The sequence below is a fragment of the Lissotriton vulgaris genome, chromosome 3_1, assembly GCF_964263255.1.
Source record: "Lissotriton vulgaris chromosome 3_1, aLisVul1.2, whole genome shotgun sequence".
Classification (NCBI taxonomy): domain Eukaryota; kingdom Metazoa; phylum Chordata; class Amphibia; order Caudata; family Salamandridae; genus Lissotriton; species Lissotriton vulgaris.
In genome coordinates, this window is record NC_141689.1 from 1,539,259,870 (window position 1) to 1,539,273,808 (window position 13,939).

The window sequence follows — 13,939 nt, forward strand, 5'->3', positions numbered from 1 at the left end:
ACCAAAACGCCAGCACTAGCAGAATAGAGTTGATGTACCCTTTGAGCCCAGCTCAACCTTAACTCCTCAAAATTAACTGCTGTTTAGGGACTGGGAGATGGGCAAGGAATGGCCCCTACAGAAAGTAGCAGGAATCTTGTAGCCCTCCTCAAGGATCCTGGGCTACCACCTGTACAGCCTGTGCTATGTGCTCAGCTATCTGAACCTCTGAGTTAGTGCATACCTAATCAAAGTTTTAATACTAACCAGGAATTGATTCAAGTTACAGTGATTAGACCTAGCTACTGTTTAGGCCAGTTGGTGGCACAGGCCCTTCACGTGGCAGTTGTTTACAGCATCAAAACTTACGTTTTGGGCTCTACCTGTCCACCTTGCCTTAGCTCCAGGCCTGTTTCATTGTTCATGAGACTGGGAATTGTCTGCAGTCTTCTTGGTCTGCTCATTCGTGCAAAGGAAGTCATATTTTTCAGTACAAGGTCTAATCCAGAGTGAGTAGTTCATTTTAGAGTACGAGGGTCTTTAAAGGTTTGGCAGAGCACGTGAACTGACATAAATTGTTTAGCGTCCCTGCCAATCTCCCGCACGATTTTGCACCAGCTCAGCTGAACCAAACCCTTCCCCTGGTGGATCATTCCTATTTCACTTCGAGCCATAAATTGTCTTTCCTGATCAGGAGCATAATGTGATCAAACAACCCTCCCATTTCAGAGCTATGTTTTGGAAAGCAAAGCAAATGCCAAAACAACATGGCGATTCCCTCGTGTGCTACAGCTCCATTGGGTATTGATGTAAGTTCCCTATTCATGATTATTGGGGAGGGGGGGGGAGCAGAGAAGGAGAAGGCAGAAGGTTAAACCATGGACATGCATGCTGACCCCAGATCTGTCCATGAACAGAATCTCCTGAGGCAGAGCATGCTACACCAGGCCCAGCGCATTGCAAGCTTGTAGAAACATCTCTAGTGATTTACTTATCATGGATTAGCTCAGTCATCAGCACATTGCATGCTTTATGTATGTAAAGGACTTGTATATCATGAACATGGCTATCAAGTAAAACTGGTGCACAGCAGAGCGGGGTCCAAGAGCTTGCAGAGGGACACAGTAATGTAATCAGAAGAAGGGAAAATGGGTAGCAAGCAGTAGATGCTTGGCCGGCGAATCAAGGGTTTTGATACATGTTTTGACAATGAATTACCTAAACAATTCTGAAGATTTGTTCATGAACTTCAAAAAGCGGACGCTAACATCTGCAGGGGCGTTATACAGTGCTGGGGCTCAGGGGAGAAACTTTCAGGGGACCCCATTCAGCCCAAGGCCACTGAAAATCTGTGAGATATGGGGGACTCAGGGGCTCCACATCACATTCTGCAGGGGGCTCCATCATGTTACGCCACAGACCACCAGTAGCTCATGACCAAACAAGAGTATTTGGCCTCTGGCATGAACTTTGTGTTCAACAGTAACTGCTGCCAGTATGGAGGCTGTGAATGTAGAAAGACTGACGATAAAAATCTAATTTCCAAGTCATTAACAGGGTAAGTTATCAACATGGCATTTCCCAACCTACACACTGAAAAGTAAACATACTCAAATGAATGCAAAATAATGGCTTCCATCCTCATAACAATCTCGTTTTTTGTGTCCCTTCACAAACCCAGTAAACACTCATTTAGGGTGAAAGCTCTGGGCTACTCCAAATGTCCCCCTTTCTTTGAGCACGCTGAATCCAAATTAATGCCAAAAGAATCTGCAGCAGAACGAAATAAATATCTGGACGCCCTCTCCAGGGTGTTACACGTCATTCATGTAACTAAGGCCATAACCAGACACATTCACTTCCCACACTGTGTGTGTGCTCATGGTAAATGCGCCCGCTACCCCATACGTACTAACATACATGTAAACGCCAGATTCATGCGGGAGACTCACGATTGTTATAGCCAAAATTGGCCTCATTTTAGTTTTCTCCCACCTACAATTGCCTTCACTTCAATGCATTTCGATTGGGGGTGAATTCAAAATGTTCCTCTTTGCCGCCTTTAAATGTTGGCATATATAGTACTACAGCCAAAAGCACACAAAACAAAACTGTGACAATCACCAGAGCAAAGACATGATCGCTGCTTATACGTTCTTTCTCGAAGCCATGTTAATGGCAGAAAGTATACTATGTAAAAATAAAAAGGGCTAACATAACATTGCATCATAAACATTTCTCTTTTTAAAACATTTCCGCTGTGGTCAGATATTCACATAATATTTATGTTAATTCTTCCATAAGTGCAACAGTTCGAAGGGTTAAACACATTTTCAAAAGCAGCTTAGTACAATATAGTTTCCCAATAATATACACGTGACGAAACTCTGCACCTGAGAGAATATTCTGATTAAACCTACCAAGATACCTTCAGAGCCTGAAATTAAATATCGGGATACGGTTTTTTATAATCATTATCCAGAAAATGAACAGGCCTCAGATACTACACCAGTTTTAGCCTAGTTCATTCCTAGCAATACAACAGTGGTTCTGTATCATTTTTACGAGGAAATTACTACTGCCGGTGGGCATCACACCCCTTTGTGCCCTGCTACTATATTAAATGTATTCCAGAGGGACAGTAACATCCCTTTGGTAAAGGATTGACGAACTCAAAGCCAATACTGTCAAAGGTGCAAGCCTTAACTGGTGAAAACATCGCAGCTTGTGGTCTTTTTTCCATTTCTACTGCTGCACACACCTGGGCATAAGGCTGTATTTTTAGCCAAAGTCCCAAAAATCCCTGAGGAGAAGCAGCTTCAAGAAAACACAGACATCCACATAGGCAGTGCAACGTGGCCGATTATGCCAGCAAGCATACATTTTTTGCGATGTTATTTTAATAGCACCAATTCTTTAAAAACTGGAACAAATTATATACTTCTAGTTATCAGTATTAATCAAAAACTAATTTCTTCTGAATATCGATTTTGCAGGATATACATCTGATGGACTGTAAACCATGGTGCGTTTCCACTAAATAACTGCACTGACATCATAGGCCTGCCTTCCCTGACTTAAGAGCTCTAACTTTGCATGGCCGCTCAGCCCACATACACAGTTTACATTTAATAAATGGAAATAGATTAGGACTTGTTAAAAAAAAAAAGACATTGGCTGCATTAAGCCCTTACTACTTCCTTTACTGAAGGGCCTGGAATAAAGGCCGAGTTGCTTGCTTGCCCCAGCCCACCCTTTTGCCCCATGTGTAAAATAAATCAATAGTCGTTGAAAGGGTCAAGTTCACTAGAGGAAACTGAGACGACCATACTAGACTAGGTAGGCTATTTCCATTAGTCTGGAGGCTGTGAAGTATGCCAGTGATCAGGGCTTTAAATGGGCCGGTTCGTACCGGTGCTCAGCACCAGCAGTTCTTAAAAGCAGACGCCGAAACGGGTCCCTATCGGGCTCACCATTTTTACCTTCAAGGTGGGGGAAAAAAAAGCTTAACTGCGATAGTACCATCCATATCTGCTTTTGTTGAAACTTCAAAGAGACTCATTTTTTAGTATTATACGGCGCAAACGTGGAGCAAACATAAGCACCAGTCACATTACACAAGCACATTTCATGTTTGGAATCACAGGATTTTGAGCCTACGTGAAGCTCGACCCTGCTTTTTCAGCTTGAAAGTCGACAGCTCTAGTCTTAGGCCACAACCTCCCCACAAGAACAAATTAATTTTCAATAGTATATTCAAGGAAGTAATATTTGTTGCTTATTTATCCTATGCAACTAACATCAATTGACAAAGCCAACAGTCCTGACTTGTAGGTGTAATATTACTTGCTGTATTACATAGCTGGATACATGGACAGAAACAGCAAAATACTAGTGGGGCAGCACGCTGTGCCAAATACAGATTTTTAGCTTAAATGTTTTAGGCCACGCCCTTAATACATCAGCCATGCCACTATGAGAGACCCCAGCCCCAGTTTTTTCACCCCACTTTAAGCCCTGCCCGTGCACAATCTACTTACAGCAGACCACAGCTCACAACCGTGTAAATGCACAAGTTATCTTTCTCGTGATGGAGCGGCAAGTGAAAATTCTGCAAACAATTAGAGACCGCGTCCTTATTACCACTCTTTGCATACAGGTTATTTTCTATGGCCTATCCTTTCCGGAAGTCTCCATAGCCCCACATTTTATGCACCGGATGTGAACAGTACTCTGACAAAGGCCAGCACTACAGAGTCTATTGTATTTTCCAAACTTTTTTGTTTTTGTTTTTTTTAATGGTAGTTCTCTCAGAGCAACTTCCCCTAAGAGAGTTTAGAAGCGCGGGGTTGCTGGTTTGGGGTATAAAGAAAAAGTCAGCTGCATAGAACTATCAGGCAGAGCGATCATCCTTAAAAAACCTACTTGAGAGAAGGCTTTGAGCCAGTCACCGCCTGAGCTGCCATAGAGGCTTTTTGAAGGGAGCAGTCTCTTGGAGGGGAAGGTGGGGCTTTCAGTCTGTTACGGTTTTTAGCAGCCTCTAATTTCCCCAAAATACGCAAATACAAAGGTGCCTGAAGGCACTTCCCGTTGTCTTCTGGGAAAACTTGTAATATACTTCACAAGTGTACATCAAACACGAGCTGTAAAACAACTATGTAGGGATTTCCAGCTCTCCTTGTTAATCTTGCGATTTTGGCTCTCCACTGGGGGCCTGCGCGAAGGGTGCAGTTGTCATGTGCCAAACCGTGGCACAGTGTCAGTTGGGAGGTCTCAACTTATCGAAGGCCTTTTGCAACGAGTTTTCCATCTGCCAGAGAGTAGAAAAAACTGAGAGCCTTTGTGGCAGTGGCCCAAGAAGCGTGACAAGGTCCTTAATCCAAGTAAAGAAAATGGCACTGCTACCTAGTAGTAGGGAGTAAAATGCAGCCATAAATGGGTACACCTGAGCACCTGTACCAATGAACCTGCAGCACTATTGATAACTTTGTCTCTGCTTCTTACCTCTAGCAGTTCATTGGTAGTTTGATCCCCAAATGTTTAATCAATTCAGTACTTAATTTGAGCCAGGGGTTTCTGGCGCTCGGCACCGGCACTTAATTGGCAACACTGACACTTATGACAGCCTGCCACATGGTGGCGATGTTTATCTAATTTAGAGATGAAACACAAAACCTGTTGTCTAAATATTCCATTAACATTAAAAAGGACTAATACCTGCAGCACAAGCCATTCTTATAGCTTTGGGCTCCTTGGAATGGTCTAAATTGTCATACTTATAGGAGTGTGATGGTTTGTAGTTGTGTTGGTACTGTCATTTCCAGTGCTGGCAGGGGCAATGAGTAAGTAGCAGAGGACCTCTGATGTGGGCCCTGGTGCTCATTTTTTCAAAAATTAAGCACTTTGTCAATTGATGCATTTTCCTCCACAGGTGCCAATTTTGTGACCTGTCCTGTAAACAAACTATGTCTTTCTAAACGGGCTCAACTCTGGTAGCCTTCATCAGTATCTAAAGTGCTCATCAGTGTGAGGCAGTGGGGAATGCCGAGAGGGAGCCAGGGAGAGCAGGGATACTGCCACACTAACAGTCTTCGGATTGATGTTTAAAATATTGTGATATCATAATATGAATTCAGGTACTTGTTTAGGAAACTGAGGTTAAAGGTTGTGCTACACATAAAGGTCAGCTGGGACTCATCAGTCCAAAAGCTGCAAGGATCATTTAAAAGCTAAGATGACACGGGGAAACAACCTTTACAACACGGTTGTTACATTGCGTTAGCATTACAACGACCGTGTTCTAACAACGCAATGCCATTACATCACAAGTCATTAGATTGACTTGCTCTAGATGGCGCTCCAACCTAAGGAATAGTATGATTTACTATTCCAAAACCTTCCCTACTATTGCGCAGGGTGAAGTTGGAATAGTAAATTATACTATTCCTAATGTTGGAGCACCATCTAGTGCAAGTCGATCTAATGACTTGCGTTGTAAAGGTATCGCTTTCTAACAACGCGGTTGTTGTAACAACCGTATTGTTATGGAACGCAATGTAAAAGCATGCATTGTAGCATATTATATTTGCTGATACACCACCCTGGCAAGCAGGTAGCAAGAAAAGTCCTAATTATTTAGTAATTTTCTCTTTTGCTTGTCACACCATAAAAAATAAACACTGACCTGTGTCAACCTGTTACATTTTTTTCCAGCTCTACTGCTGAGACAACAGTTACATATATAGTTCTGTCAAATCAAGGCCTTCACGCTAACAGGCAATTGCCAGCCATAACATTCTCTTACAATTTTCCAGGTATTTATAAGTTTGACCGTATTTGTTTTTAAAATTGTGCGCTAATCTTAATAAAACGTTTTACCTGCGTATTCTAGAAATGTCTGTTGGTGCTCCAAAAACCCCACCTAGTTGTGTGATATACCAGGCCAGAGGCGGGCACCAGCCGTCCCTCCCACCATCAGTACTTTCTGGGTCCCTTACTTTGTACTTCCCATGACATTTTGCTTCCAAAGATCACTCTAGATTATTCTAAAGGTCAGAACCCAGTGTCCATCCAGTTGAGCACATCTTGACAATACTAAAACAAATAGTAAAATAATAAAAAGAATAATATTTCCAGCTACGGAATAGCGCATTCCTTTCTTTGGCATCTGAGTCGATGAATCTTAAGGTTGCTTTGTGTCCTTCATTAGATCATTAAATGACCTTACAACCTTACTTGGACCAGTTAATGGAAGTAGATGTTTGCAGGAAAATATGTTAGAACCAGCCCAGGACAATAACGGAGTTGGTCTTCTGATACTTGATCAATCTTTGCTTTGGACATTCGAAGGATATTCCTCAAACAATGTCATCTCACTCCTGGTTTCCGGCAGGGATCCTGTTTTCAACATTACGGAGTCTGGAGTTATGATGGCTTCAGTGTGATAATGTGGATAACCTACCACACTATGGTAATGTCCACCCAATACCACAGCAAAGAGGAGCTAAAGAGCAGGAAACCTCTTGAGTTCCTTAGGCATAGGTCATCTTTCCAAGGTAATTAGCCGGCACATATCCTTTCTGACCTTCAGCTTCGGCCAACCACCACTCTTTGTTGCCGCTTAGGTCTGAGAACTTCAGAATGCGAACACGCTGGTACTCCTGGAGGCTGAGCTCCTGTTGACCTCGTGCTTCAAAGGCATACACTGCATAGAAAATCTAACAGAGAAGAACAATTAATCACTGATTTATAAAGTGCTAATCAAGCAACCAACGCCTACAACATAAAAGTAACGATGGGTCAACTCGCATGCTTCAAATAACCCTGCTCTTCAGGATAAGCTGATTTCAGGAACTTAGTAGTAACGTCTGCAGTGGCCTGTATTTGTGAAGCTGTCTGGCCATTTCCTTGTTAGTAACTTGCTAATGCAACTTTAGCACTACTTTATGTTTTGTAAGGCTTTTGAATCCTTCTTATAACCTTGCTTCATTTAGTCAAATTTTTTCAGAAGTATTCCTTTCCCAAATAGAAGAGTTGCTGCAAGGTTTAGTAAGTTAAGGTTTAATGTCATATGACTATCATTAGAACCCCAATACAGATATAAAAAAGTAATTTGTTGAAGCTCAATAAAAAGTGTGATTTTATGATCCATGAGTGTATAAAAGACATGCTGATTCTGTCCCTCTTTCAAACATGTAGCCAAATGGTCATCGGTCAGGAAAGTTGATCCCAACTGAATAGATCTGCCATCTACTCTGGTAGCTATTAAATAGATGCAAGGAAGTAACCAGAAAATTAAAAAAAAAACACCTTGAACCAAAGCTCTATGGCACCAAACAAGTGAAATCAATGCGACCCTCTCTAGAAGAGCTCTCTTGTCTCTTCCATCCAAACAGATACATTCATCCTTCCATCCACCCATCGATATCCACCATTTCACCTTTACATTGTCATCTATACAGTCTTTCATCCATCACTCAGTCTTTCACTATTACATCCGTCCATCCATATCCAAACCAATCCATCCATCTCCAAACCAATCCATCAAACCATTCCATCCATCATTTCACTCCATCTATCCACAATCCTCCCTTTCACTCATCCACCATCTGGCCACCCTTTTAGCCAGCCATCCTTTCACTCATCCGTCCATCCTTTCACTCATCCATCAACCCTTCCACCCATCCATCCATCAATCTACCCTTTCACTCATCCGTGCTTTCACCCACTTATTTGTCAATCCAGTCACCCTTTCACTCATCCATCCTTACACTTAGACATCCATTCTTTCACTCATCCATCCTTCCATCCATGCGTTCACTCAACCATCCATCACTTTACTCACCCATACGTCCACCCTTCACTCCATCCACCCATCCATAATTCTTCCTTTCACTCATCCATCCACCCAACCTTTCAGTGGCCATGCATTCATCCACCGATTTACTCTCACTCATCCATCTATCCCTTCACTAACTCACTAAACCATCCTTTCTTTCATCATGTATCCACCCACCCTTCAACTCACACATCCATCCATCATTTCACTCATCCATCCATCTACCTTTTTAATGACATCCATCCACTCTTTCACTCATCCATGCATTCATCCATCCTTTCTCTCATCATGCATCTATACACCATTTCGCTCATCCATCCATCCACCATTTCGCTCATCCCTCCACCCTTTCATCCATCCAACCTCCCTTTCACTCATCAGTACATCCACCCTTTGACCGACACATCCATCCATTTACTCTTTCACTCACCCATCCATCCTTTCCCTCATCATGTATCCAACCACCATTTCACTCATCCATCCATCCATTCACTGATCTATCCATCCGCCCTCCCTTTCTCTCATCCATCCGTTCTTTCACTCATCCATCCTTACATTCATCTTTTCACTCACCCACCCTTCAACTGACCCACCCACCCCTTTCATGTTAATTATGAGCCCTTGCCTTCCAAGTTTGTCCTCTATTAGCATGTGGTCAACAATGAAACTGAATCAAAGCTCCTATGTTGACAGAGCTTGAAAATGGAAGGCCACTCTAAATTATTTACTCGCAGAACCAACACAATGATGATATGTCACGTGCACAACTCTACAATTTTTTGTAAACTTTGAATTTAGAGCATCAGTTTATGATGAATCGAGGTGCTTTAACTGGTTGTGGAGAATATTTTATTGTAAAATAACAAGTTCAAGGAAACTTATGTTGCAGCTATACTTACATGCTGATCATCCACTTCAATAGAACTGTCTGCCTCTGTTCCATTAGCGACTGGCGCTTCTCCCAAGCCTTGGGAAGAAGAGTTATAGTCATTGAGGCTGTCTCCTAGCATCTTAGGGGCTATAATGCTGGGCGACCGCGATGAGACAAAAAGACTGATGTTGTCAAAATCATCATCATGGAAACCGCAGTCTGTGACCACTTTTAGATTTTTTCCTGGATTGTAGGGTTTCAGGAAAGATGAGTACACATACCCACGGGTAACTGCAAGCAAAAAGAAAGACAGCCACATGGATCTAGGTAACCATAAACACATGGATGATGAAGAACCATCCATAGCTCAACAGCACAAAGACCAAGATGATGAAATGTGGATGATGGCATAACTACCAGCCTACAGCTATTTTACCTATGGCATTTGAAGTCCATCTGACAACATCAAGAGAAGTTAGAAATCTAGGAATAACGATGATTCTGACTTCTCCTTGATACCTCATGTTAACAATGTTAAAAAGAGTGCCTTCTATAAAACGAAAAGCTACTTCCCATCTTCCCATACCTTACATAGCAACTTAAACTGCACGCCATCCTCATGCTCGTAATCTCCAAGCTCAACTATGCCAACACCCTTGGCTCACCCACATTCACTATACATGAAATAAAACTTATCCAAAATGCTGCACAAGGCTTCTTTTCCACTGTCACCCATGAGAACGCATGACCCCAGTCCTGCAAACTCTCCACTGGCCACCTATAAGGGCAATGTGCAAGGCACTTTGCATTGTCCATAGAGCCTCCCAACGAAAAGGGCCGCTATACGAACAAGTTAAATTGAAGCAATACAAACTAAACAGAACACTGTGATCCAGGCTTACACCACTTACCGCCCCACAGCACCATAACAAATCAATGAGAGGCACTGCTTTCTCAGTATTAGCTGCCCATCACTGGAACTTACTACCAGCCAGCATTAGAAGCACCTAGGTACATATACACTTCTGAAAACAGTTGAAGGTGTGGTTATTTCCTATTTAAACGAACCATCTTCAACCAGGCAGCAATGCCCAGAAAACAGTCACACCCTCAAGTGCAATCCACAGCTTACATCCCATGAATTGCAAACAACTCCACCAGCAAACTGCTTTCATTATGCAGGTAAGCAAGAAAGAGCTGACCTACGGGTCACCATAACATATAGTTATATACTTTCATATATAAATGCTAATGCTCACAATTATGCTAAAACCATAACACGCAGAGTTCAGAAACAAATTGTAACTTATACCGTTTAAATTCACATAATACATACCTGCTATGCGACTGTCTATCACCCGCACTGTATAGCAAAAAAAGCAAATATCACCAAATGAACAGGCATGGTGTAACTGAAGAGATCTGTCACACATTACTGGACAGTTTTGGATGGCTTTAACACAGGCCATTTATTGCAGGTCAAATATATCTATACAATCTGACTGCTTCTTCACATCTCATATAGACGCTCAAATATGGGTATGGGATCATAATAAAAATACCCATCCCTACAGATCTCTCCACTTCTCTCTCTCCCTCCAACCATGCCAGCTCAGGACCAAAACTATGCACAATCTCAAACTGGAAAACCCAGTGCAGTAAACAGCTAAGCAGACTATATCATATGAAAAACCACAAACAGTCCCTGAACAGCTGTTCAAAGCTAACAGCATACCGAAAAACATAAAAATGTGCATCTATCTCTCACGCTTGATCATCCAACACACTGCAATGCGCTGCATCCCATAACATGATAACCACACCTCATGGTCATCATGTACAGATGGAAACACTTCCCACATAGGATCAACACAAAAACAATATCCTTCCAACCGCACACCGTGCATGGTGTAGTATGCTACTTATGTAGGCCAGCCCTTCAGCACCCCACAGAAGGGTAGTATGCACTACATGAATGGTGCTATACAATACAGAAGGTCTACCAGTAGTACTAGCTTACATTTATCTTGTCGAAAATAGTTTCACTATTCTGTTCCATGTGAAGAGGCAACTGTTAAAGTAGCAACAACCTATTTAACCTTTGCAGACCAATTTAAAGTGATAGACTAAGTTCTCATCGGCCTTGTCACCTGGGAGAATGCTGGTTTCATATCTGCTTCCTATAAGAACTTCATTAAAGTAGCTTATAGTCTTTTATGCCTATGTGAAAAACTGCAAAACAACAAAAAACAAAATAATTAGTTATCCCCAGACTTGATAATCACACCTACGTATATGGCCTTTAACGACAAAATGAGTAGATTGACAGAAAGTTCCATGCACACTCGGAGTCTGATCTAGATAGAATTCAATTTTTCAACACAAAAAAACCAAATCACATTTGGGGCCCAATATACCTACAGGCTGATCACAGGGAGTGGGAAGAAAGCACACAGCAACTTTTTGAAGCTGGATTACAATTTTGTGATGGGACCTGTGTATTACCAGGTGACACCCTCGACCACGCTGTTCTCCTCGATCGGGTCGAGAGCGCCAGCATCCGGGGCCCACCACTGAGATGGATCACTCCTTCCTCCAAGACCGCTTCCAAGCAGTCTGCCTCCCCCCTTCGCCTCGGAAGGGAAACGACTCACCTGTGGAGTCCCTGAGGGCTCCTCCCTCTCCCCCCTTTTGTTCAACTTGTATATCCTTCCCCTGATCTCCGAACTCCAGAAAAGATCAGTAGTCGTTTTCAACTATGCTGACGCCCTGCAGCTCATTTTTAACATTGACCCCTCCCCCTCCTCTGTTGTGAACGTTCAATCCACCATGACCTTCATCAGCACTTGGATGAAAGCAAACCAGCTCAAACTCAATCCTGGCATCACCATTAGCAGCGACCCCTCCATGAGGGCCCATATCAATTCAGTGGTCTCCACCTGCTTTTTCCATCTGCGTCGAATTAGGAAAATTAGCAGATTGTTGTCACATGAGGCTCTCGTTCAGGTCACCCTGGGACTAGTCATGTCCGCATTGACTATGCAAACTCGTTGTATGCTGGCATACCCGCGTACCAATCTCACCGACTCCAACTCATCCCGAACCAAGCAGCCAGGCTTATTTTTGGCCAGCCCAAGTCTAGCCACACTAAACCCCTCCTTAGGAGCCTCATTGGCTCCCACTGGTCCAGCGCAGCCTTTTTAAACTGGGCTGCCTGATCCACAAAGCCCTCTCTTCCCAGGGACCCTCCTTCATTGCCTCCCGAATACACCGTTATGTCCCTTCCCGCGTCCTACGCTCTTCGTGCTCCAATCTCCTGTCCCCCTGCTCCTTCAGACGCAAGAGGAATGGTGGCCTGAGATTTTCCTCCCAAGCCCCACTCTTCTGGAATTCCCTCCCCCTCGAACTCCGCCTTCTCCTCTCCTATGCCCAGTTCAGGAAGTCACTTAAGACCAGGCTCTTCCCCCAAGCCTTAAACTAATTCCAACACATTGCTGTGCCCCTCAGCCCCTCCACTTAGCGGCAAGAAACAGCTGGTGAACGTGTGCTCTACAAATCCCCTATATCATATCATATATCATATCACACTGCCAAATGCCCATTAGGAGAGGGTCGCAAAATAGCCTGCTTAATGAATTTTAACTTGGCATGTCACTATTTGTGGTCCCTGCGATTGGCTACAGACACAAGTATGGTGGCCTGCAAGGAGATGTAGACCTTCACTTGCATCATAACTTTATTTTTTTTAAGGTAGCCCATATTCCTAAGAGGGACAGATCTAGGGGGTCATTAGGATTGCGGTTTTTCCGCATCCTCGGGGCCGGCGGAAGCCACCGCCGGCCCCGAGGATGCGGAAAAACCGCAGCGGACTGACCAAGGACCCACCGCCACATTAGGATGGCTGGTGGGTCCTGGTTTCCGTCCGCAGCTTTTCCGCCGCGGTCGGCTTACAACCGCAGCGGAAAAGCTTTAATATGGTGACGGTGTCTTCCAGACACCGTCCACCATATTAGGATGGGCAGTACAATATGCTTTGCCTCTGCGGGTTTTCCGCCGTGGAAAAGCATACGGAACTTCACTGCGGGGGCCCGTTGCGGGCCCCCTAGGTGAAGGGGGGGTGGGGGGTGCACATGGGGGGTACCTAGGGTACCCCCCTGCATTTGCGTGCACAAAGCAGCAGGCACCGCGTGGTGCCTGCCGCTTTGTGCACGCAAATGCTGTGCATGCTTTTTTAACATTGCGGCGGGTGCAGCTTCAAGCTGCACCCGCCGCAATGTTAAAGATTGAAGATGTGACCGCCACCCTGGCGGTCACATCCTAATCTGCACGGAGGGACCTCCGCAGCCCCTGCGGACGGTCCCTCCTACTCTATAGTGGCGGACGGACTCAGGTCCGTCCGCCATCATAATCGGCCCCTATGTGTTTAAAAAATATGTGTTTTGCGTTTGGGTCCCCTCGATCCCCGCCTGCTCCCTCCCTAGTCACTGACACATTCCGAAAGGAAAAGCCAACCCACAACAAATCCATTACCACCACAACATGGTAACTTTTCAAAGGTTTGAGATCACAGTGGAGGTCACAAACTATTGAAATATTTTGCTACCAATCACAACTAGGAGGGGTCCCCCCTTTCATGCTCCTCCTATTTACAATTCAAAATGAAGAACCCATTATGCAAATTGGAAAGGCTTTTCCAATTCACACAAGAAGTTTTATGCTTCACTTAAAACGGTATTTTGCGATCACAAATC

The 13,939-nt window shown here is 43.8% G+C and overlaps 1 protein-coding gene across 1 annotated transcript in view; it reads right to left on the reverse strand.

The window, feature by feature from the left end:
* Window positions 1-6,047: 6,047 nt before the first annotated feature.
* ARHGEF38 (Rho guanine nucleotide exchange factor 38) overlaps window positions 6,048-13,939 on the reverse strand; it is a 459,846-nt gene continuing 451,954 nt past the window's right edge. The window contains exons 13-14 of the mRNA XM_086962037.1: window positions 9,217-9,479; window positions 6,048-7,196 (exon numbers count right to left, since the gene is read on the reverse strand). Of these exons, the coding sequence (XP_086818163.1) occupies window positions 7,011-7,196; window positions 9,217-9,479 (449 nt within the window). The 3' untranslated portion in view covers window positions 6,048-7,010. The remainder of the gene's footprint in view (window positions 7,197-9,216; window positions 9,480-13,939) is intronic.